The sequence below is a fragment of the Odontomachus brunneus genome, unplaced genomic scaffold (assembly GCF_010583005.1).
Source record: "Odontomachus brunneus isolate Ranch 3 - 2012 unplaced genomic scaffold, Obru_v1 Obru_scaffold_076, whole genome shotgun sequence".
Taxonomy (NCBI): Eukaryota; Metazoa; Arthropoda; class Insecta; order Hymenoptera; family Formicidae; genus Odontomachus; species Odontomachus brunneus.
The window spans coordinates 466109-492858 of record NW_022639526.1 but is presented as its reverse complement, the minus strand read 5'-3'; the positions used below and the strand labels follow the sequence as shown (position 1 = coordinate 492858).

The 26750-nt window shown below is 45.2% G+C and overlaps 2 protein-coding genes across 11 annotated transcripts in view; both read right to left on the bottom strand.

Annotated features, from left to right (window-relative positions):
* LOC116847269 (whirlin) overlaps positions 1-10847 on the bottom strand; it is a 92043-nt gene extending 81196 nt beyond the window's left edge. For all 7 annotated transcript variants that reach the window (XM_032822084.1, XM_032822087.1, XM_032822088.1 and 4 more), the window contains exon 1: positions 8011-10847. The gene's annotated coding sequence lies outside the window, so the exon portion shown is untranslated. The remainder of the gene's footprint in view (positions 1-8010) is intronic.
* A 148-nt stretch (positions 10848-10995) lies between these two features.
* LOC116847271 (ral guanine nucleotide dissociation stimulator) overlaps positions 10996-26750 on the bottom strand; it is a 46463-nt gene continuing 30708 nt past the window's right edge. For 3 of the 4 annotated variants that reach the window (XM_032822091.1, XM_032822094.1, XM_032822092.1), the window contains 5 exons: positions 20338-20442; positions 19107-19527; positions 16480-17105; positions 15803-16114; positions 10996-15703 (listed from right to left, as the gene is read on the bottom strand). In XM_032822091.1, coding sequence (XP_032677982.1) covers positions 15038-15703; positions 15803-16114; positions 16480-17105; positions 19107-19527; positions 20338-20442 — 2130 coding nt within the window. In that variant the 3' untranslated portion in view covers positions 10996-15037. Of the gene's footprint in view, positions 15704-15802; positions 16115-16479; positions 17106-19106; positions 19528-20337; positions 20443-23490; positions 23941-26750 lie in introns of those variants that run through there. The other variant, XM_032822093.1, reaches the window with a different exon arrangement.

Here is a 26750-nt window from a genome sequence, read left to right as displayed (position 1 = left end):
CCAAACGCCAGCGAATTTATCGCGATGCCGACTTGAATCGACCCTGTAGACCGTATATTTCTCTCTGCAATAACCAAAATACGAATGTGCTAGAGTGGCCAAGTAGTAACCCCGTTATCGGGGCAAGTTGTCTGGTAAATCGGGCTAAGTTGGCCGCGTATAAAATATTCTGATTAATTTCGGAATCTCTCCGTGAAAGATCTCCACCGTCCTGTCGATCCTTAAGCAGTGACCAGCCTCACCTTCTTCGTTCAAATGCTCGATCATTATTTTACGAGTAAAAATTGCTTTTATTACATGAGACAGAGTGAAGCCGCGCGAGTTCGGCTCGCGACAGCTTGCTTAAAATCTTTGTACGTAGAAAAATTTTAACCGTAACCGTAAGGTCGTAAGAAAACTGACCAATCACAATCGATTATTCCTCGAACGCAAGGAGAATAATCAATGATTATTGATTTGATTGATTAGTTTTCTTACGACCTTACGGTTACGGTTAAAATTTTTCTACGTGCAAAAGTCTTACTCACAGGATACGTTACGTTACGTTATGTGAAATATTCCGAGCGACGGCGCAGTTATTACGACGAAAGTCCATCGAACGTTTCTCTCTCTGCCTGCCTGCTACTCCGCGCAATTTCTGCTTGGTGAATTTTCATTTAGCTCCGCACGCTAGCCGCGCTCACGGCAATGTTTCAGTCATTTACGACTTCCAAGCACCGAAGTTATGTATACGACGCGCGCGATTTACGGCGCGGTGCGACTGCAAAATTACGGAGCCCCCCGAAGCGCTCACCGAGGTGACAAAAGTGGAAATGAGGAATAGAAGGAAAAAAGGCGCGGCGAGTTACGATGTGCGCGGCTATCTCGTGTAGAATCATTTCCTCTAGTCCTCGTTTCGACCGACGATCGCGTGCGAAAGTGATCGGGAGAGTGTTTCTGAAACAGGCAGCTTCACGGGAACCCGATTAATTCGTCTCTCTAACGACCTGGATGAACATAAATTATTAAAAGATGACTTAAAGACGTCCAAAGAACGTCTGAAAAAAGTAAGATGTCTTTTGGACGTATTTAATCCTCTAGAACCTCTCTCAAAAACTTGCGTAAAGCTCTAAATATGGGTAAAGAATGCGGCAAAGTTTACCCCCAATTTGTGGCGTTCAATAGTTTCTCAATGAAATTGTAGTTATTCATGAGTAGATTAAAGATATACAAGTTTCAAAGTGATATGGCTCATTATTTTGAATAAAATAGCCCATGAAGATGCGAATTTTGCGGAAATAAATGATGTCTCTTAATTAAGATTCTTACAGAAAACGTACAGGATATGTTGTAAGAAATGCAAGAGAGATGGAAGTTTTTATCAGTAAAATAATACAGATTATAAATGCTAATAATACTTATTAATTCAGGACTTTTATCAAGCTAATTAACTTAATTATCGATTAATTCTGTTGTAATTAGCACAATCGGCCAATAGCTATTTATTGGTCTCACAACGAAAGCTTGGCCGTTCTTTTTTATCCGGCGTATTTTCATTTGCTCATAACTTCTGTAAAAACCATCAGAATTCAGAGCTTTCTTATTTAATCAAATGTAAAAAAAAACATTAAGGAATATATGAATTTATTAGGAATATATGAATTTATTAGTGTTTTCGTGACTCGATAAAGTTGAAGATGTTTCTAATGAAGAAACTAAACACATTTTTTTTTTAAGAACGTTTGATCTAAGTAAATTTTATTTACGTTGAGGATTTTAAGGTTAAGACATCTTTTAGTAGTTGTACTGTCTGGGAAACATTGGAAAATCACGCGGACTAAAGGTGTGCTCTCTCTTTCTTTCTCTCTCTTTCTCTCTCTCAAGTCCAAAATTGTCGGCGGTCCAGCGAGCGATATATTCGATAATAATCACGCGTATAAATGGCCGTATAGATGAATCTGTCTATTAATAACGAGGAGAACATTTATAAGCGACCGGCGATCAATGATGGCGTCCACAATGACTTATTTTTGCGTCACGCCGCCGACCCTCCCGGACCAGCGGAGAGGTGATGAAGAAATTCTTTCAGGAAAGCGGGATAAAAATGGCGCGGTGACCATAACGAGCGAGGGAGGCTGCTCCGGCGGCGGCGGCCCACGAAGTTTAGGAAAACCGCGACGTCGCGCCTACGTGGCAACGGGTCAAAGTTCAATCCATTATTCTCCACTATTTTGCACTCCGCTATTTATTGTGGAAGAAAGAAAACTGGACGTACGGGTATTCTCTTCCAATTAATCTTAACTTAAATCTCACAACAACTCCTTGACTGTGGAGGGACTAGTGCCATTTTTGTGTTGAAAAAAAATGTCGAATTTTCTTTATGACATTATTATAAAGCTTTGGGGTCGTTGAATCCGAATTTGACATCAAAATTTCGAAAATCAAAATAGCGGATCGAATATGGCGAATCAAAATTTAAAAAATAATCGGATTTTCATGAAAGTCGGTATTTATATATTTTTGGGATCACTGAATCCAAATTTGATATGAAAATTTCAAAATCCAAAATGGCGGATTGAATATAACAGATCTAAATTTTGAAAATAATCGGATTTTCATGAAAGTAGGTGTGTTCAGACATTTCGTCTGAACAAAAAAAACGAACATTATAAAAGCAAAAAAAATATATAAAAATGGAGTCAAAAACCGTCACGTCCTCGTTTCGTGACTCCGGGTTCGGCAGAGAGCGGTATTATATAAATTTTTTTTACTTAAAAGTTTTTTATTCCACTACTTGGAATTTTAAAATTTTGATATCAAATTCGAATTCAGCTATCCCAAAAACATATAGATACCCACTTTTATGAAAATCCGATTACTTTCAAAATTTTGGCCCGTCATTTTGAATTTCGAAATTTTGATATCAAATTCGGTTTCAGCGACACCAAAAACATATAGATATTCACTTGTATGCTAAGAACAATAGTTTTACTATTTTTTTCTTCGATGCGTGTATACACGTCATTTACATTGGTGGCACGACTTTTTCATGTGCGTGTATACACGTCATCCACAGTCAAGGGGCTAATTAGAATTTTTATGGAAACTTAAAAGTCTGAGATTAGATTTCCAAAGCATATTTTTCCAAACAATTATTATAGCTTCACTTATTTATCACGGCCAATAATTCTCTGTCAACATAACCATCCATCATCAACATAATCATCCCCTCTTTCGGGGCAACAACTTTGTACTCTCTCTTCTACCTTTGAAAACGCAATTTTTTCCATTCCCATGCGGCAAGGTGCGCGCACGCGTGTATATTTTTTTTAAATAACAGATTTTTCCGACTGGCAAGACAGCGAGGGAAATCAATTTTTCGATATTCCCGAGAAGCACGTAACGCTCGCGCATATATTTCATCCCCGGGGCAAACCGCGAGAACGAGACGCCGCCGCCGGCGGGAGATCGAATCCAATTTCCCGTGACGGCTAGCGTGACTGTCGCGCGTGTATTCAGAATTTACCACTGCGCGAGAGCGGTCGGGCAGGACAGATCGGAACTGTCCAAGTCGCGTTTATAGCGTTTACATGTGCCACGTGCGCCGTGTAAATCTGTCATTCACGAACGAGCCGCTCGTGCGTCGCTAATGTATTCCGCGGGCGCGCGGAACGGCGAAAAACCGGGTAGAGAGAACGAGGCGTCGTCGTCGGGTCTGTCGCTCATCAAAACTTTCAGATACGCGATGAATTGAAAAGAGGAATATCCGCGCACGTTTGCCGTCCCTCGCGTGTGACGATCTTTTCGAGTCCGTTTTATTTCCGCGCGGAAAAAGATCGCGAGCGGGAAAGACACTTCCGCATGTTGCGCGACACGATCGAATTGTAGGCGCAATTAGTGACGAACGAAAGCGCGCGATACGTTCCGCTAACAAAATTGCTTCGCGCAACATTTTTCCATCGCTTCGGCGGAATTAATTTCCGAAATAGCGCAGGACGTGCCGGTATTTTTTCTTTCACTTGCTTGTCAACCCTTTGAAGCGCAGAACTTTCGAAATTCGGATTCTAACCAAATTTTCATGTCGCACGTCTAGAATGATAACTCAAGGGATCGTCCTTTTGAAATCAATTTTTTCTATTATTCTATTTTTGCAGAATAGAGATGGTTTCACCGTGCAATCACTGTGCAACAAAATATTTCCACCACTGTGCACAGGCGGTGGTTTCGTTGCGAGATCGCTACGCCTGAAGCTGTGATTTGGTTCTAATGGGTGATCTCACTGGGTAAAACCACTGTGTTTCAAAGGGTTAAACGATTGAAGTTTCTCATTCCGGATCGCGTTCGGTTGCGCATTGTTGTGCACGTGGATGGAAATGTCGGGACGTCATCGACATTTTTATTTTTGTTACTTTTTTAATGAAAAATGGTAAATGCTACGCTCGAGGGCGCAACGCGAAAGGCTCGGATTCGCTTTTGATTTAAGGACGTGTGCTGTTGGGAAAAATTGATTTTTGTTGGAACACGCGTTCTCTCTCACTGTCGATGAAACTGTCCGATGTCGACGATGACGCTTCCGTGTTTGCCGCCAGCCTCGCGTTTCCTTGCGTACTCTGCGACGCACGAAAAAATATCACCGCTCCTGAAAAGCTCTCGTCCATTATCACAGCTCGCTCTTTCGAGCCAACGAGCACACGCTCTTCAACGTGATAACTTCAACTATATCACGGACAAAAGGCGAGTCATATCAGCGCTGTAGCTGCTATGATTGTTTCCCTTTTGCGAAAGCTAGATACGAGTTATACATACATAGAAATACAATTTTCCTTTGCAGAAGTGCAACTTAATAATCTTAATAATCAAGCAATAAGCGAGAAACAATTTATAACGTACATCCATACACGCAAAGAATATTGTAGTTTTTTTTTCTGTTTTCCCGTATGAATTTTTTCTCAATTTTATATTTCTAATAGCGTAGGAATAGACTGTCAGTATAAGATTTATCTTGGCGAGGGACATAGTAAAAATTACGGGAAACATAACAAATAATTTTAATAGCACATTTTTTGTTGCTGGAATATAAATGTGGCCTTGATAACGTAACATCATATTTTTACTATAAAATACTCTCTGTGTGATTTACGAACATCATTAGAGATCTTGTCAGTCGTTCGGGGTACATTCAGACTCCTTCCTCCAATAACAGAAGTGCAGCTTTGCCTCACTAAAGTACAATTTAATCATCCCGACATCAAACAACAAGTGAGCCAGTTGCGCATCTATATAATTTGCGAACATCATCAGAGACTCCCTTCGAGTCACTCGGGGCGTATTGAAATTCTCTCTCTCCTGCAGTAGGAGTCTAAGCCTCTCAGAGTGGTCAATCAGGTAGAATGAAAGAGGCTCAACGACAGCCGGGGTCGCGAACTTCTTTTTTTATACGAGGCACCCGTTGATGGACGCATCGACCGCGGCTCGATTCAACCCGATATTTCCTCCCGCGGCTTCGAAATTACCAACATCATCCCGAGTCAAGACTCGATATTCCCCTGTCGAAGCAAGGATCCCATCCGGGAATCGAGCGAGAAAAGCAAGTCGCTCCAAGGTTCTGGAAGGAAAAGCACTCCGGAAAAATGGAGTCCTTCGAGAAAAAAGCAACGCCTACTCTCCTCTGCCTCTCGACCTCCTCTTTCTCTCGACGCTCTCGTCGCAAGATGATCGTTCCGCTCCTACACGTGCGTGTAGGACGCTTTTATCGTCTCATATTCGCGAGATAGTTTGGCTGCTCGGCCGAGAGAACCAACCCCTCGATTACGTCGCCGTTCTTCACGTGGCACGTGCTCTCGACGCGACGTGCACGGCAAGAGAGAAATGGAAAGAGGGAGGCAGGGAGGAAAAGAGATAGGGAGCGAGCGCGGCGCGACGGGCGCTCTGGATGGAGAAGCGCGTGTTACATACGTACTGCCGCGCGCACGTCGAGGTTTGCAGGGTCGCGGAGGAAGAGGGTAGTCGTGTATGTACATATACGCGGCCGTCATCGTTATTAGTTATTAACCAGCGACCGAGCGGCCGCTTTTCTTTTTTTTCCACGAGGGTGTGCTCACGCAGCACGTCACGGGGATCGATCCTCGGCCACGAGGTCGAGGGCTGAAAAGTGTTACGAAGGGTAGGAGAGCGCGCGGGCAGAGGTAATCGGCGGACGGTCGGTCGGTTAGTCGGCAGAGAGCGAAGGAGGGAGGGAGGGAGGGAGGGAGGGTGAGTCGGTGTATGTGCGAGTTGTGTCTTGTTCGGTCGCTTGGAGGCCGTGCCGAGGAACCGCCCTTAACCCTATCAAATTTTTAGCGGACTTCGGCGTCAGCATTTTCCCGAAGACCGACTGACCGGCTGGGATCGATGAAGACGACGAGCAAGACGATACGTGGCCGCCCCCAGCTTTTACAGAACCTTACCCTCGAAAAAGATAGTTGAGGAACCACCGAGGGTGACTCGCGCGAACTTGGCTTCCCTCCCCTCTGAACCTCTTCGCGACGTGCTTCGAGCGCTCGCATTGATCCCGGTCGGTCTGTCGCCGAGTTGGACTGACTCGAGTGTTGGTGTTATGTCTCGGTGGACATGAAGGTAGGGTGATGATCGCACGCCGTCCATGAGAGGTTATTAATGACATCAGAGCTGACGCAATGTTTTTCAAGGTGCAGGCGCGACGACCTCGAATCTCGGTGTTAGGGATTCATAGCAATCATAGCGACAGTAGGCTGGTCGTGAGCTAATCGTGACGCCACGGTTTCTCGACGAGGAGTTGCAGTTGTCATTTTTTAACGGTACCACGAGGTCGGCTTGGATCGTCCTCGGACGATTTCGCGGTGATGTCGTATCCTTATTTTTCTTTCTTTTCTCTTTCTCTCGCTGACATCTTTTCGGGATCCACGGGGCTGACATATGTTGACACCGCGCGGATCGACATCGGTCGCGAATTTATCCGGGATCGGTGGAAAACATCGAGTCGCGTGAGGTCGTGTCACACCTCGCGCGAGCCACCCCGCGATCGGAGCTGCTCCGCTTTGATTTCCAAGCTCGGCGCGCCGCAACCTTAGCTTCCAGAGGGGCGATTATTACCGGTGTTTCTCTCGAGGCAACACCTGATGCCAGGCCGCAAGCTCCGAGCCAATTACCGCCGCGTCGTTGGCTCCAAGCGCCCCGGTATATTTTCAGAATCGGAGTGGCGTGACAACGAGAGTTCTTAACCGCGCAAGAGGCTCGGCGAAAATTAATTAAAACTTTTAATTTCGTAACGACGGAATCCAAGTTTACAAAGTCGAGTCTCTCGTTGGTACCCCTCTCCCTCCCTCTTTTTTTCTCTCTCTCTTACTCTCTCCTGAGCTACTGCGCAAATACCTAGCGCGATGTCACGTTTACTTCGCGAACACCCCCGTGTGATTCGAGCCTACCGAGATCGCCTGACCAATCTCTGCGGAATCAACCGATCTAGCTTGACGCGACTCATCGGCGACAGAGTTGTTTTTCAAGGCAACAGCTGCCACCCGCGCGACCTCACCGTGGCTGACCGAGCGCGAAGCCAATTATACACCGCGACGAGTCGCGTATCCGCGGAATCGCAATCGCTTGTACATGCTTTCTACACTCCGGATAAACGTCGTTGCGTTGAACTAAAGAGAGAGAGAAAGAGAGAGAGAGAGAGAGAGAGAGAGAGAGAGAGAGAGAGAGAAGGACCCGGTGCCAACTCGACCCTCCGCTCGGCCACGACGTGACGTTCCCTCGCGGTGTCACGAAGGTGTCACGGAGTGTCACGAAGCGAGCAGCTCCCGACCGACCAGCCGTTGGAGCGCTCTCAAAGATGGCCAATCGTGCGTCGCGCTTCTCTCGCGGCACATGGAGGGCTCGGGGCAGGTAGACAGAGAAAGAGATACTAGAGCCAGACAGAGACAGCAGGGTAGATAGATAGATAGACAGACAGACAGGCATATGAGAAAGCGAGAGCGAAAAACAGCAGAAGGTGAACCGATCGAAGTGACTCACGTTTCTCATCTCGCGGCCGCGGCGACGTGCTCACGTGCGAGCGTCGTCGTCGTCGTTTGTTCGTTCCAGTCCCGTGTCGCGCGCAGGGAGATCGCGACGCACCACCACCACCACCACAACCACCAACGACGGCGACGAGGACGACGGGCTACGTCGGTGCAACGCGCAATGCACTACTCGTTGCGGTCGCGCGCGTCAGTCGATGCGCCAGGCGCATCGCCCCAGCTCGGCACGAAGCTCACGACTGGCTCGCTGGCTCGCGAGGACTAGCCGGGGGTTGCTTGCTTCCTCCTCGGGTTCACCGGCTCGCTGGGGGTGGATCAGGGGAGCGACGGACGTCGCGACGCCTGACGGCGTCCGAGGGAAGTCACTTCCCTGAAAGCACAGGCGCGGGTCGTCGGCGGTGGCCGATTGGAGGGCGGCGCATGATGACAAGAGCGACGAAGGGGTTGTTGTCGCGGCAGAGCGCGGCATTGGTGCGCCTGAGATTGTCTTACTCGTCTTTTTCAAAGAGGGGCGTATTGCGATGTCCTCGCATATCTCAGCGTCGCTCTCTCGAATTTCTTGCGTCCATTCATTATCCGCGCTTCATGATAAAGGGTCGTGTGTTTTTGTCTTTGTACCTGATACGTTTTAATTTTTCAATACTTCGCGCCGTCGTACTCATAAGGATCGTGTTAAATTGGCAATAGAACACACATCTCCCTCGAGTCCTGGACATATGAATTTTTCTTCATTATTTCGATGTTTGCAAAATTTGCTGATTTACGCGTTGTTGAATTATTCGTATAATTAAATGTATTATTTTACATTTCGTTATATCTCGTATATATTCGCAAAATTTGAGCTTACATGTTGCTGTGGTGGGCATATATTTGCAAAATTTTATGGCTCATTTGTGTGCTGTATCATGTAAATTTGCAGAATCTCGTGATTTGCATGTTTCTATGTTCTACATGTTAATTCCGATGCCAAAGATGCTCATTGAACGTGTGGAGAGTTATATTCGGAAATAACGGGACGGGAATCTTTGTGCGGCCGTGACGCCGCATTCGACAGCGACGATGTTGACGTCACGGGATTTGAAATGTAACAACGCGGTAGGGCGAATAATTGGCGCGCACACAAACATACAGCGAACATACAGTCCGGATTGTGTTCGCCGGCGGTAGCAGGAATTCATTTTCGATATCAATTAAGCTCGTACCTGAATGCGCATCCAAATTCCTCCGACTCGCCACTTCTGACGTCGGCGCGGCCTTGAACCACTTTAGGTAAAACCAATCGCGACGCGGTCGCTCGCTCGCCGATCGTTCGACACAGGCCTGGTATCTGGGTGACTCTTTTGCGCGTCGATGTAACGCTCGGGGGCTGAGGGATGCCGGAAGGGTCGCAGCACTCGCTTTCTCTCTCTCTTTTTCTCTCTTTTTAAACCGTTCGCGGGCAAAAATAGGTCGGCCCAATTGAAGCGCTATTATCGGATCCACCTGAACAACACCTGAATGACTTGCAGGTCCTAAGAACACTGATGTTGAAATCTTTTCCGTGTGAAACTTTCCTTTCTTCCTTTGAATTTTTACGGAAAAAAGGCCTTTCAATTCACGTGTGTTCTCTTACTTGATGGTCTAATAAAGTGGTGACCACGTTGGAAAAAAAGTTGGGACCGGTTAACCTAATAGACCTTGCTCTATTTCGAGGAACTTTCTGAACTGCACCGATGCATTAGGTTAGAGTGAAACAAGTATATTTTGTTTTATTTCAATCTATTGCATTCAGTATATTCTAGTCTAGAGAGTTCTTCGCAGGAGGATAGACTTCATGAAACTAAAATTGGAGGCAATTTAGAATTTGTATAATTATTAAATTAATTATACTCATTATATTAATTATTCTCATTGAGTTTTAGTATAATTGTCGTAGAATTATGTACAGTTCCTTTAGATTGTCCGTTGGCTTTCTCCTGACACTGTTCTACGCGATAAATATCACAACGTATCCGAGCTGGTCAGCGTGACACTTCTTTCGCTAAAGTGGAACACTCGTGCATCGTTTCGACAGTTATCTAACCGTACTCTCTCCAAACCCTTTAACCCAGTATGATGTCCTTGAATCACGTCGTCATTAGAACGATGTCGCTATAAAATGTTCTCATGAAGATGAAACAACGAGATCGGTATCCTCCTGGCGTTGCTCGAGGCATTGGTCCCGTTACCTCACCTGGTCGCAAGTCTACCTATCGGTAAGTTGGTGTACTCGCGCCTTACCGAGATCAACAGGTTCGCGTGCCGGATGTGTCGGCCGACACGCCGGAAGTCCACTCGTCAGCCACGTGAAGTCTCGCCTCCGATACCGATCGGCTCGACCTTTCGTCCGGCGTGAAGGACCTGGAGGTCCTTTATGTTCCTCTCCATCCATCTATCTATCTATCTATCTATCTATCTATCTATCTATCTATCTATCTATCTGTATTTCTCCATCTCGTCCTCCCGCCATGGCCGTCACGGAGATAACACTGTTATGTCTGCCCGCACGATTCACGCGATGTTAACCTTTAACCCTCTCGGCCGTCAAGAGCGATCTCGAAATACCTGCGGTTTCACTCTCCACCGTTTTTAGACACACTCCGTCATCTCCGTCCCTCTATGTGTGCGTGTGTATATATAGTTCCAGCCGTGCGAAGGGGGTGGTTCAGAATAGCCGATGGTATCTTACGAATAGAACCGGCGACGAAGCCGGTGAGGGAAAAGAGCCACCGGAAGCTCCGCTCCCCGGCGGAGAGGAGTCGCGCGTTCCACGAGGTCGTAAGCGTTACCGTGTAATAAAAAGAGCAAGAGGCGGCGGGAAATAGGGTTGAATTAGGGAGATCGTATCGGCTCGCCGGATCATCACGCTCGTTTTACGACCGTGCGCGATGATGTCTCTGTACGTGTGTGTGCGTATATCTTGCTAGGCGCGTTTTGCGTTGGTGATAAAAACACACGACTGTAAAAGTGTAGGCCATCTATTCTCTCTCACTTCTTGTCGGGATCGCGCTACACGTAATAGTTAGTTGTCGCGTTTCGCGGCCCTCGTCTACGGCTTCGAGAGCGCGAGCACGCATTTACACGAGAACATACAGCTACTTAAACAAATAGGGACAAAAGGCAGAAAGGGGGACACGGGAAATAAAGGGGGGGGGAGGGACACTTGACGGAAATAAGTACAAAATTGCGTAAGACTAATATTTCCGAGAAAACCTTATTCAACCTAATAAGTGTCGTCGGGATGCTCGACCACATGTTTTTGCACGCCTTCTCTCTCGCTCTCTCCTCAACCGTGTCAGTAGAATTGCGCGAAGTTTCGTAGAAACGTATGAAACGTGTGAGAAGAACACGGCCGGTGCGGTGAAGAATGTCGATCAACACGCCGATTTGATTCGATTTGACTCGACGCGACTGAAAGGAGGTCCGCGTGCGAGAGAACCGGGCGAACCTGCTCTTTCTACGACGAATGAGTCATTCGTTATTTAGCACTCGATAGTGATGAAAAAGTATCGATCGCGGTATCGTGAACACCGCATGTATTTTGATGAGGAGGAAAAACAGATAGGAGCAGATTGCACGCCTCGTTCTTCTGTGCTTCCTGTTTTTCAGTCACGAGAAATGATCGGCCGGGTCCGTCGGGTCGGTTCTCTGCGCTAATCGAGTATTGTTTTTAATCAATTTCCCGCGAAATCCTGTAAGTCTGCACGGACAGCCTTCTTGCTATTTAATCTCGGTTCGAATAACAAGCAATCGGCGAGAAAATAGAAAAAAAATCGGAGAGAAAAGCGTAATTTTACAATCAATATTCCTCTCCACTCCTGACATTTCTCTGGGCCAAAATAATCGAGTAACAGACAATCAACGACCGACTGGAAGAAAACAAAAACAAGAGAACTATTAATTATTTCTTCCTACCCGTTGTGTATCCGTAGCAAAATGAAAAGTCCACCACCTTCGGCGCTAAACATAATTTCCGTTAAAAAAGTAATAGAATGTTTATCAGACTCGCCCGACCTCGCTCGCGGTTAATCTCTCGATCTCGTCGCGAGGAGTCGACAAATGAAAGGAGATTCCTCTATCACAGAATTTTTGCTTTGCTCTCGCGTGAACAAATTCGCGATCGAAAGAACTGAAGCTCGTATCAATAAAGTTATATTATTTGAGACTCGTCTCAAGCGAGACTCTCAGACTTGACTTCAGACTTGATTTTTTTGGACGAAAGTTTTTTTAATTAAATCACATATCGTAATTCGAAAAACTTGGACTCTGAGTGAAAATCTCAGGGACGTATAAAGTAGTCGTTGCTTGAAGCTTGAGATACTTGGACCTTTACTTCGAATTATACCCAGATTTTTCAGTCCAATTATACGATACATTGTATCTCTGTAATTGCGATTTGACTGAGCTCTCATCCTGAACTCAAATCTGAGTATCTCACTTGAGAAGAGTCTCAAATAACGACTATTAATACGGGACTGATATCTCTCTCGTCTCATATGAGACGAGCTTCAGATGATGATTATTAATACGGGCCTGAATGTCGGGACGAGGCGGCCTCAATAATTTCTCGGAGATCTCACTTTCTAGCACGAGAGAGGAGAGACAATAACAATAATAATTGACAATTTTTTCGCCAGGGCCCGTTTGGGAGGGGCGGTGGGCCCGTTTCTTGGTCGAGTTCGCCACGCGCTCTACGCAATTACAATTATTTACAAAAATCACAACGACCCGTTTGACGACGGGTCGCTCGCTCGCTCTCGCTTGTCCCGTTAATTCTCTTCTTCCTTCTAATCTATAATCTCGTTACGTCGCGAGACACATGTATATTACACGCACACGCGCGAGGTTCTTCCGTCGCAAACGCTCGACCCATACTTAACGACTAATGAACGCGTGCTCATCACGTGTGTTATGAGCGCGAGAGGGGACAATCTCGAACCATCATCAAACGTGGTTGCAACGTACTATTATCATTTCGTAATATCATCGTGGACGTGATTTTCATGTCGAGCAAATATTACTCCGCGACTTGACGTGCGTGGGTCGACTTGACGCTTCAACGCAACTCTTTCGCGGATCAACACCAAATAGAAACGGCAAGCCCTGATTACATTGATCGCTACAATCACCGTCTTAGAGCATCATCTGATTAATCATTACAATGTCATTACGTGTGGCGCATTCTCGGACACAAATGGTTCGCTCTCTTTTGCGTCCGCGCTTGTCACAGCGCTGAAATTCGAGCGCCTGTTTCGCGCGGCAATTGCGAAAGAAGAGCATGTCATCATCGCGAATCCGCGGATTACCTCATTCCCCGGTCTCGATCGATACTCCGGCCGATCGATCGCTCGCGCAACGTCAGGCGGACAACTCTGACGCTAAATACGAACCCACGAGGAAAACTCCCGCGCTCCCTGCTGCGTTTGCGTCACAATGGAGCCGATAAGAACCTCGCGCGTGACTCACGCTGGACGCGCCTAGCTATAACTCTTGGAACAGCTCCGCTCGATTGCGCAACCGTGTCGAGTCCGAATACGGAGTCGTGCGTGTGAGTGCTCGCGTGTGAGTGCACGAGTATGTGTGTATGTGTGTATGTGTGTACTTTTTGCGTGTGTCTGCCCGCCTGTGTGCCTGCGTACGTCCGTATACGCACTTCCGGTCGTACGAGTGTAAACGAGCTTAATCATATCTCGGCTTGGTCGCACGATCACGCACTCGTCGTCGTCGTTGTCGTCGTCGCGCGCTGGAGACAGCCGAGTTGTCATGGTGGCCTTAAACGATATTAACGCGAGATCCCGAGTCTCCCGCCGCTTTGCTCTCTTCGGCCGTGCTTAACGTTGCTCGACTTCAATGAAGCTCCGAAAAGCATTCAGCGGCTCAAGCCTGCTAATAGCTTCCAGTCGTTCACGTCGACTAAATAATCAAATGACTGCTGATTACTCAGCCGTTTTGTCATCTTGACGTATCATATCGCATTGTGTTTTGCATCCAGACGATTTGCGAATGACTAGAGATTATCAGCAAGCCTTGGAACCTGATGAATGTCAGGCTTGATTGAAGCTTGGTGTATGCGTGCGATTGAGGTGATTGCGACGATTGACAGCGCGAGAATTGACTTCTTCGTAATCGTGTATGTGAAAGCAGCTGAATAAATAATTGTCTTCTTTTTATCGTAATGAAACGTATTGCTGTGAATCTAACATTGAATACTGTGATATTATAATACAATGTTACATAATCGGTCTGTTTCACCGGCGAGACTTTCACAGCACTGCCATGATTAATATGAGTAATTAATACGATATTTTGCCATCGATATCGCTAGATGATGGCGTAACGTTGAGCGACTCGTTTAGTTTTTCCTCAAAAGAAGGACCAACAGTCGATTGATTAACAATTGAATATGAACAAATTAACAGTTGATGAGCGCTTAAAGTACTATGTTACATAGTATCGTAACTTATGCCACAATTCTACAGAACCGTAAGTCTCGTAACTTGTTCCCATAAAATCCATGAGGACTTATCAGTAGATCTACATTTCTATGCATACCATATGTTGTACAATTACTTGTAAATATCTTAAATTATGTGAAATCGTAGATATTTACGAGTGATCGTACGATATACATAGAATTGTAGATCTGTTTATAAGTTCTTACGAATTTTGCAAGAATAAGTTACGAATCTTACGATTCTGTTTAGAATTGCAGCATTAATATCAGATTCATCACCAAAGAGTACACACCATTCACACATCGCGTTCGCATCGCAATCACCTCGATCTCAACCCTCGATCTCTCTTTCCTTCTCTCTTCTTCTCTCTTCCTCAGTCTTTCTCACAGAACACCGAATCGCACTCTCGTTTCGCGTCCAAATTGTCGCGTCATTATTCGCGATTGTCCGGAATTTAGTCTCTCTCCTATATCGCGTCGAGCAGACTTCCGGTGATCAGCCGACGCGCACATCCGCGGCTTCTTTAGGACGTCAGGCGAAAATTTGGGACTACCGTTTGTGACTGCCTTTGCTCCTGGGACTGTCGGACATCGCGTCGTTCGGCTCCCGCCTCGGTCGCAGTATGAAGTTGAGGTTGTGCGCGGTATTTACAGCGTAGTAGACGTTAGCCGAGTTGGGCAGCACCATTTCGCGGTCGGGTAACACCTGGGCCAAGGTGTACTGGTCAGGACTACCCTCGAGGCAGAGTTTCAGCATCGCGTTGCGGATCACTTGCGGCGTGCGTTCGTTGTTCGACAGCATTATCGACTTGTACAGCACCACGCCGTCCGTCTCCACGTTGTCGCTCTCCATCGTGACTTTGATGATATAGAAGTCCGGTGAGCTCTTGTGCGAGTGGCTGGGGCTCGACAGGCCGGCCAGGTTGGGCGTGCTGCCGTTAGCTGCGACGGCACCCGCCGACGGGGGTGCCAGTCGAGTCTGATGGTTACCGCTGCTGTTGCCGCCGCCGCCGCCACCGCCACCGCCAGAGCTCAAAGACACGTCCAAAGAGGGCAAAGATGAGCTCGAAGACGAGCTGGACATCTGCGAGGGCGACGTGCGCCGGTCCAGCGAGTTGTGCGGCGAGCTCGGTAGGGAGTCCAGGTCGCAGTAGAACTGCGAGCTGCTGGAGCTGGACGTTGACGCGATCGAGTCATTCTTACGGTGGCCTTGACCCTGTAAGACACGAGTCGCGGTTTAATTGATGTAAAACGCGGTGCCAGGGAGATGTACATGGAGTGGATTGCAAAACAGTTTAGATTCATGGACGCTGACCTGCTTCTTCTTTCGGTTATTGAGAGTGTTGCCCGCTGGCGGTGGTTCGATCTGGCAGCTCAATTTGTAAGCTTCCCGATCGTCCAGTACCAGCACGGAATGGAACCAGCGGTCGAACACAGGGTCCGTGCTAAAGTTGTACGCGTTCGCCGCGCCTTGCAGAAGCCGTATCCTCGCGAGGACCTCGAACTCCTTGCGTCTCTTATCGAAGTTGATGAGGCCGTCGGCTATCGTGTCCGGTATCGCCGTGTCGATCATCGTCAGGTCAGTCAGGAACGTGCCTAAGTACGGTATCGTGCCGTAACTGATGTTCTGAAAGAGCAGTTCGTGATTGTAGGATTGTGGATTTAATAGAAGTCGCGTTAGTTTCGGTTGCAGGACGAAGATGATAGCATGGAATCGATCGTATCATTATCTTCATTCCCAATTATATTTTTTACTATTAAAATCGTCCATTATCAAAATTATATGTATGCATTTTGAAGTTCCTGATGCAATTCCGAATCAACCACCGCTCAATTTATAAACCAAGTTTCTTCTTGTTACGTGTTCTCTACCAACGTACCTCAATCTCTTCGCGAGACAGGTTAATACAATTTCAACTTCCCCCTTCGATGTTACCTTAATACAAAGTACTAAACTCTCACAAAGTACTGCGCACATAATTGCAAACTTACGCCCGCGTGAGTATTTTGCTTCTGAAAGAGCTTCTGCAGATGCCGATCACTCCTGCCGGCGGTGTCGGCGAACTTGGCGGTGCCTTCTTTGATGAGGAGCTCCCGCTGGGTCCAGGCGTTGTTCTCCTCCGAGAATATTCTCTCGAGCTCGCGAAACAGCTCGTGCTTTTCACGCGGCATACACTGCCAACACTTCTCCAGCCGGTAAACCGGATTGCTTTGTAGGCCGGACACGATCGCCTTCAGGCTGCTGAAGTTCTTGAGCACGCGCAGCTCTTGCGCGATGTCGATCCACGTCTCGAGGATTCGCGCGCGCTCCTGAGACTTGAGCGTCGTGTCCGTTAGGATGGTTGAGATGACGCGCAGGGAAACCGCGTTGAACTGGTTCACGGTCGCCAACACTGTCGCGGCGTCGTGGCTTCTCGAGCGGTCCTTCCTGGACCACACGGCGCCGAGACACTGATGGGCGACCAGTTTCTTGAACACTTCCGCGTCCATCCGCGTCAGCTGCTCGGCGAAGTGACGCTGCGGCACCTCGGGGAAGATGTAGCTCACCCAGTGATCCGACATCGGATCCGGGGAGCCGCGCATAGGTAGCCGACCATTGTCGTAGACCATGCAGGAGTCTGAAAGGCAACGGGGAATTCAATTACTGCGCGGTAATTAGTCGAGCCAGCAGGACACGTGGCGGTGTAGTAGGTCGTGGCGATGACGGCGAGGGCGCGATAATTAATCCTCACGGAATTGAGAAATAGAATTGAAAATAGAGAACGGATTCTCCTTCGCGCGAGACTGCGTTTTCGGAAAAATAATTCAAGGAAAAGAAAAATTTAGCAATTTTTGTTTACTTTTTTTTCATGAGAAAAAGAGAAGTATATTTCATGAAGTCCTCCGTTATCTATCCTCCGACACATTTATCTGAATCATTATGAAATGTACTCTAAGCATTTTTAAAAATTTTCATTTTTTTCATTTCTGTAAATTCTTTTCATTTTTTTCTTTTCATTTTTTTTCTTTTCATTTTTTTCATTTCTCTCTTTTTGTTTTCGATTACTGAATATCCTTGTTTCTATTTTTTCCGACTTCCATTCTTCGAAAAATATTCTCTGACAAATTTAATATTTTCTTTTCAAAAGATAGTCCCTCCTTCTATTCTTGAAAAATCAAAAGATTGAAAAAAATAGGAAAATGTCGATGATGATTTCGATCGTCATATCGCGATATTCAAACAAGCGCTGCGCGTAGCAGCTTGAAACGCGAGGGTTTCTCAGGTCACATTTTCTATCTTCCATCCGTTCATATGAGATCCTCTCTATTTTTGGGATATGGTGACCGGGTCGAGTTTACTGTGTTTCCACGGCGAGGCTCGGTGAAAGGTGAGGTCTGCCCCGTTTATACGAAGCGGTAAGGGACCGGGGGACCCTCTGAATTTACACAGAAAGCAGACGCCTTTGTGCACCCAAGTTCCAATTGGCCTTTCACTGCGGCTGACGCCGGCAGACCCTTTCTGCGCCGAACAGCCCGATAATTATTCTTTCGTAACTGTTCGCGCCGCGATAAATGCATCTTTCAAGTTATTTTGCATCGGTAGGCAAGTAAGCAAAAGCAGACAAACAGGACACGTCGTGTCCGCCGCCGTCGTCGTCGTCGTGACGAAACGCGTTAGAAGATCCGGTCTCGAGGATATCCGGCGGTTATACAGGGTGGCCCGTCTTACGTTATCACTGATGTATCTTTTTTGCACAATTTCGCTGCGGAAATTTCTCAAGCGGGAATTGCACATGCGATTTTACACATTATGATTCATATTGCGAGTTCACACGATGACCTTTTCTCTCGCCCCCGTCCGTTTGGCATTCTGCGCCTTCAGCGTGAATCCCGACAGACGTTTGTTTGTTTGCTTACCGCGAATCTATGTATATAACAGTAAATAATGTGATTCGCGACGAATTCATTGTAAATTTCGCAAGTTGTATCGTTGAGGTTATCGTCGGAAACGTCATTGATTTTTCAATGATTATATAGGCTTTTGGATTTGAAACTTGTTTAAATACAGGATTTCTCTCTGATCATTCTAAATTTACATAGATGATTAAACACAGACTCTATTTGGACAAAAACAAATAGAAATTAATTCTCGCAATTTCTAAACGCGAAATTTTTAAGTGAATACCAGGAAATCGAGAAACAACAGAAATTTTCAAATAAATCCGCGTCATATTATTTCGCGAAGCGCGATGCTGCTTAAAACATTAAAATAGATCTGGATCCATATTACTTTGATATTAGATCAAATTCATTTCTCCTTTATACGTGATAGACTTCAAATGATAGATTCTCGTGAGTCCAAACTCTCGTAAATAATAGACTTCAACGTGTTGTATTATGCGAGCCTACAATTCCGCGCGTTTAAAGCTTGATCTATAATGTGTTATTTGCTTTCTGTTATTTTTTCTTTATCTCTTTCTGATTCAAACCTTAAACTTTAAACTAAAAAAAGACAGAAAACAAGAAACAGGAAACAAAGAACACATTGTAGATCAGGCTTAATAGATTCTCGCGGGAAGACAACGCGCGAAGGCCCGTTCACGAGAAATCAGAGTGTGCGAGTCGAAAACGATTATTACCCAGTTGATCCTCTCGCTGGAACCTGTGCAGCCGGTGTCTGGCCTTAAGTTCCAATTCGGAGCCGAGCAGGTGCCGGTGCGTGAAGTCCAAGAGCCTGGTGAGCAGGGGATGGTTGGGGGGCGACTTCCAGTCGCCCGGGTAAGCGTCCAACCAGACATGCAGGGCTTGAACGAGGGTCTTGCGGTGCTGCTCGCAGCCGGTGCTATCGTCCAAGGCGTCGTACCTGGCAAGTAGCAGCTCCAACACGTCGCGCGGGGTCGTAAAGGCCCGATACGTCGCCAAGAAGACATTTATGTACGTCGACTCCAGCTCGCCATCGTCGTTCGCCAGGCTCTCGACCAGCCGCTGCACCGTGCCGGCTTTCAAGAATCGCACCCTCACCGTTTCCCATTCCAAATGCGAGATTTCGTCGTCGGAATCCTAAATTCAGGGAATAAAACCTTAACAAATGAGGTTTTCAAATTTGGGTGGGAAATCATTTTTTCGCGCAAAGAGCGAGAGCTTGTTTGACTGAAAAATGTTTCTCGAGATGCTCGTGATATTTACGCGAATTTTTTACTCTTCTTCTAAATAATTTTCAGAGATACTCCACTCGTTTTAAGTTCCATATTGAAATTTGCCATGAATCCGGAGCACTCTTGGTCGCGCTCTTTCACAAATTTCTTGCACGGAGAAAAATAATTTGCTGGTCCAGCAAATTTTTTGCTGATCTAGCAAAATCTTTTCGTTATTATATGGACAGTAAAAAGACTTGCTAAAAGTATTAATCACTATTTGCTGGATATAATTTGCTGAATCTATAAATTATTTTGCTATAAGAACCATGATCGATTTATATAAGCAGTTGCAGTTTTACTCCAATAACAAATAAATTTGCCAAGGATACATTATTTTGCATCGATAGCAAATTAACGTGATTCTTAGGACAAATATATTCAACAAATTTTTTCTATCCTGACAACGAAACTATTTCTGCTCTGATAACGAATAATTTGTAAAATTAGTTACGTCAACTAAATTTTTTTTGTCACTATGAATATGCAGTAGCAACGACGATTTTGCTAAAAGAGCAAAATTATTTTTCTCCGTGCGGCTCTTTTCGAGGCGTTTTTTCCTGTAGTTGCCGGGTTCGAATCCAAGATCAAGAGATTTCTGAATTGAATGTAAATTTCAATAATTTGAAAAGGACAAATATTAATTTTAAGTATTGAGTCTCACAATATGACTTACCGATGCCGAGAGGCTCCTCGTTGGCCGATGGTATCGGACCTTCTTCAGGTACACCGTATATATGACGCCGTCGCCCCTTTCCTCGCCCCATAAACGCCACGTGGGCTGCAAAAGCATGATCGAGCGTCGAACTTAGTTGTGAGCGCATACCGTCGGCGGTATAATGGAATCGGTAACGAAGTAGCGCATGCCGGGGGATGATTTACGTTTCTAATCTCAAGGGAGTTGAGCTACTCTCGATCATGAACCAACAAAGTCAGCCTGACGCGACAACGAAGGACGAAGAAGATGTTTCAATTTTCTCTTTGTGCTCTATCAGAATTTTCGTTGTAGTTAATTAGTTGTTATATTTCTCCTAATGTGACGGAAAGAAAATGAGCGTATTAACTATCCATGGATTACCATTAACATTGATTATCGTGTTTGTTAACAAATAAGCTCAATCAGAAAGACAAACTTGGTCAATAATCGTGTTCGCGTGTTGATTAACGTGTCATCGTGTTTAATAAATTGTTAATTACAAAAATATGTTGCAATTTATCAACCATTTATCAGCAAATCATCCCCAGGTTGCGCTTTTGCATGCTGCTTTAATTATCTTCTCATTCCTCAAGCATGCTCTATCGTCTTCGATAAGAAAAGGTCGAAAATCGACTTTTCTCTGATAAATTCCTAAGATATAACGTTGCAAAATGAAGATGTGATTTCTGATTAGAGATATACTTACGTTACATCAAAGAATTCTCTGCGTAGAATTCTCTGAATTTGTCTACATTGCATAAACTCTCTCTAAGCATCTATAATTTTTCTAAACGCAACAAGATGTCTCAAAAGTTTGCATCCAGCTGCGCAAAGTAAATTGCATCCCGCAGTAAATTCAGTCTCTCTGTTAACATTGAATTCGGCTGGATCGTCCGATTAATATTCAGTTCTGTCAAAGAACAATAATTTTCTTCTTTAACTCGATGCAAAACTCGTGAGGCATCTCGCGCAATTCCATCTACGAAGACCTCAACAAAGCCATGGCAAATCAAATTATGCGAGGGTCAGGAAGGGAACGTCGAAGGCGCATCGGCGCAAAGACGATCAATGCTTTCTCTTAGGGGATTTCGCTAAAATTGTGTTATCAAAGAAGGGTCGCGCCGAGCTGACTCGTCGATTTCTTGTTTAAGCAATAAATCCTCAAACGTCGCTTGAGTCACGTCCATGCATAATGAGCGCACGTCCATTGGCATTACGATGTATACACGCGTACACACGCGAGCGTGTCGCTTATCAGTGACAGTCGATGCCAGCCGGTCTGCGATCAGTCCCGGCTTGATAAAGATAAACTTACTCACGCGATGACGTAACCACCGGCGATAAGCCCGCCCGTAAAGGTAGTTACCCTCTGGCGGAAAAGGTGTTTCGGCTTATCATCGTGCGCTCGCGCCCGCGGAACTGCAATTAGCGATGTTCATCGCGCCGGTGTTTCCGCTCGTCGTGCAAATTTCACCGCGAGATCCGATACAACGACCGACTCGCGCGCGATCATAATTAATTATTGCGAGGTAAACACGTTAACCGCCCCTCGGCGAATATCAAATTAGGTTGGCGCAAAAGCTTGGTCGTGTTCGTCAGGCATTCTCCGATTACCACTCATTCCGGTCACTGCACAACTCCTTTCCTGGTATAAGCTTATATTGTAACGGTATGAGCCTAAACCTTTGTATGAGTTCATATTTTAACAATATAAGCTTGTATGTTAATGATATGAGCTTTAATAGTTCGTTAATTGTATGAACTTACAATGATATATGCTTATACTTTAATGATATGAGCTCATCCCTTAATGATATAAACTTATACCTTAATGATAAGAACTCGTATTTTAATTGTATGAGCTTATATCTTAACGATATAAGCTTTTACCTTAATAGTAATTAAAATAAATGTCATTTGAAAATATCCAAAGACATCTGTCTTTTTTCTGGTCCGCAATTAACTCTAAATTTAGCTAGACCAATCATTTCTCTTTCTCAATACGATGTGCGAATAAATTTGACGAAGATGATACGTGAATAATTGACGACGCCGTGTGAAATTGAACGATCCTGCTTCGGTCGTTTCGAGAATCGACGCGGGATCGCACGCACGCTCGCACTCGTCGTGCAGATCACCTTTATTTATCGGTCATTGTAGTTGCGTAAACAAAGCGGGGTGTCTGCCGGGGCAGCCGTAAGGGGCTTAACGTCGCGGATCGCGAGACAAACGTGCGAGGCATTCGCGTCCGCGACGGTGATTACAACCGAAGCCCTACGCGGACGATTTGGTGCGGAGAAACGTCGGTCGGAGAGGCTCTCGACGGGAAAAAGCGTGTCATTGCTACCGTCGTACTTGATTTTCTTCTCTCTCTCTCTCTCTCTCTCTTTCTCTCTCTTGTCTATGAAGAAAGATCGTTCCGCGGAAAAATCGCGAAAACTGGAAGTCGGCGAAACGCCACGAGAGCTTTCTACTCCCGTGGTCGTTATCGAGAACGTATCTTTATCCTCGAGGATATATCATTCGGGATACAGCTCGTATCGGACAATCGCGCGTGCGTTTAATCGTTCTACATTTGTAATCTCCGCCAATATTTCTTTTTCTTTGGAATGACTCAGCCTGTGTGTTTGTGTAGGTTGAGACGAAGTTGACGGGAAACGTTAGTTTTCCCACGAAACATGAATTACTGGTTGTCTGCTTGTCAGTGAACCCCGCTGTGCAAAATTAAGACTGACACTTGTATCAATTAACTCCAAATTTCACACTCAGCTATTAGCTTTTGACAACTTAATAATCGCATTTAGATTTCCACTGGCACTTCCCACTTCTTACAACCGGACAGTAAAGCATATTAATAGTTATTACTTAAGACTCGTCTCGAGTGGGATACTCTGATCTGTATTCAAGGTGATGAGTTTTTTTCAATTAAATCGTGATTATACGTAAATATTAAGAAATATCGTGTATATCATAAGTTAAAAAACTGGAACTTCTGAAATCTGAAATAAAAATCTGAGTGTTTCACGTGCGATAATCTCAGATAACAATTATTAATATTATTACTAATATATTACTATCAATACGGATTTCAGAAAAGGAGAAACTTTTTAATTTTTATTGAATTTTATTTACCTTTTCATTTTCGTGCCATTCGTTTTTCTCTAACTTAACTGGAATTATATCACACCCTCCAATCAATCCCTCCAATTCGGACATCGAAATAGCAATTTGATGAGCTAATAACTTTGAGCCTTAGATTAGTTAATAATTTCCGAGCCCGATTGGCGTTATCACGATTATTCTTCCGGCGAAATTAATTGCTCGACACATTCAGATGGATAGACAGAGAGAAAAAAAGAGAAAGAAACGCGATTCTTTAATTACTCGACATTGTGCACGGGAATAAAAAGATTTCGTTGAATTAACCAAATATTTGGTCGAATATGAACGATTCAGAAATTCCGATTAAAGTAACCCGAATTCTGTTTAAGTTAACACATTGGCGACGAGGTAAGTTAAGGAACGCATTTATGCGTCATCCATCGGCAATGTGTTAACAAGATTTTTGGTAGATCAACCAGAGTCTGGTTAAATAACCAGACATGTTTGGTTAATCGACCAAAAATCTTGTTAACTTAAACAGAATTCGGGTTACTTCAATCGGAATTTCTGGATCGTTCATATTCGACCAGATATTTGGTTAATTCAACCAAATCTTTTTTTCCGTGTAGTATGGAGGATTTTCAAAAAGATTACAACGGCAAGGAATATCGACCGACCCCATGGCGGTGCGAGACCTCGGCGCGTCGGCTTACTCCCCGGAACGACCGGGGCAATTAGACGTCCGCGGCAGGAACCCGAGCGTGACTCGAGATCCTCGTACCTGTTCGTCCTTGAGAGCCCGCTTCCCTCGAGTGTCGATTCACCATTGTTCGTAAACAGAATAAGCAGGCGAGCGCGTACGCGAACTCTCCTTCGTGATTCACGCGCGCGACGCGACTTGCGAGTATCTCGCGATCGAGGTCGCAGTCCGCGACAATCGAGGGATTTCCGGCAATGAGCAACGCGAATCCCATGGAGCGCGGTATTACTCAATCGTTACGTCGCCAGATCTCCCGGGACAATGAGGGCAATTTGGCCTTCAATTTGAAGGCATCCCTTCTACCCGTCAAATTTACTTGACAGCTCGTCGTTTGAAACTGCTTTCTGTGATCGAATTCAGGAAAAGTGTTATCACTAAGAAGAAAACAGTTGGAAAGTTCAAAGTAGGACTAAAATTTCGACTCGAATCTCTGCGATCGATTTAAGAATTCGTGAGCTTTCCATTCTGGATGGGGGGGAGGGAGAGAAGAATAAAATTATATTCATTTCCGACGATCTTTTGTTCTTTTAACAACAAAGTTGTGCATATAGGATCGCCGTCTCAATGGTGGAGCACCACTGCAAAAATGGTTTCCCTGACGATAATTACTTCGCTATGCAATCATAGTCGCGAATGGCATGACACTTTTCTCTCGGCGGAGGGTCGAGCACGAAACAAAGCGTCGCGAATGTGTCTTGCGCGCTCGGTCGTCCGTGCATCCGGCCGGTCTTCAGCCTGCGATCGCGACTATTCCGCAGACGGAACGTGGATCTGGACATGGAACGGTGATTTGCCGAAAACGTCGTGACAGTCGCGGTTTTCCGACCCGATGCGTGGCAGCGGGACGCACTTCGTATTCGCGGAGTCTCGCGTGATCGATCGTGACGAATGTAAAATTCACGAGCGCGCGAGTCGATGTCGACGGCTCCCGCGGGGGCCATAAGTAAATTGCCGGCAACATTGTTTGCCCTGTCTCGGCTGGGCGTCCGTTTCTGGAACGTCGTGCCCGCGTACGGCGAACGACCGTCGCGACGCCCGCCGTCGCGGAATCTTGAAAATCTGCCGGGGTCAACGATCCGCCCGCGCCCAAAATACACCCCATTATTTCCCATAAAACTCACGGCACGCCATGAGTCCGGCCGCGGGTGCCCGCGCGCAGAAACGCGAATCGCGACGCGATCGCATTTCTGGAATCTTGCAATCACGGTGATTAAAATGATGTCGAGAATTTTTTTTTTTTATTTATTTATTTGAAATTTGTTTGAAAAGAAGCTGTACGTTTTAGCTCTGCAGAGAAAGAAATTGTATAAAATTAACAAACGGATATTTTTCCCATCAACTTTAATATCCGATCAGAATATCCGATTAAATTTAATCGGATACTTCCGATCATGACATTTCATCAGATAAACCGATCAACAAATTATAAACCGGTATTTCTTATTGGATGTTTCCTGATCGGATTCAAAGTTTATCGATATTTTGTTTATCGATAATTTTTTATCGGTTAATTTTTCTCAATATATCACATAGAGTGTGTTAAGGTGTTTTTCTTTTTAGAATGTTGCAAAATAATATAACAAATGCAATGGAACATTGAAAGAAAAATAACTAGGAAATAAAAAGATTTATTCGGTGGATGCTAATAACATGTTTATTTATACTGATGTAAAATATTTCTCAAACAAGAAAATGTATATCTTCTTGAAACATTAGCAATTGTTTATTCCGTTTAAAGAAAAGAATTTAGATTCAAGTAAATATGTCATTAGCATTCACTGAATAAATATCTTTTTATTTTTAGATATATTTTTCTCAATGCGCATAACATTTATCTTGCAAAGTACGAAATTTGATAGCTCTTCTAATATAGAAAATTATATTTCTTTCAAGTAATATGTAAGTTCCGTTCACTGAACGATAACAGAGTAGAAATGATGGTAATACAAAATAATAGAGTGCAAAAGAGCTTACGATACGTGTGATAACAATAATTCTCGAGAACACTCGCCGGACACAGAAATAACTTTTGCAGAGCGATTTTCCCGCGGAAAGATTCTGCCAACTCGACGATAACGTGGCCTGTGTAGAACCCCGCTAATTAAGGCAACCGATGCTCACGGCTTTTTTTCCGTGTCGCGCAAGAGACGACGATACGATTCCGATGACACTCTGACCCTGATTACCCGATTAAATCGACTCGCATGTGTGTGCGCGCGCGCGCGCGAGAGAGAGACGGCTTCACGTACGCTTGGATCAGCGTGTGTACGCCGCTTAATCCGCGAACCAATGCCACTACACTTATTATTTCCAAGGTTTCGGGTGTGAAGACTTGTGTAATTACGGTGGTACACACATCTAGAGCGCTACGTACGTGTAGAAAAATGCAATTCTGCGCGCGCGGCTTTGCTCATCATCATGCATCAGTCTAAACACGATGACGAAAGCGACTGAAAAAGAGAGAGCGAGAGAGAGAGAGAGAGAGAGAGAGAGAGAGAGAGAGAGAGAGAGAGAGAGAGAGAGAGAGAGA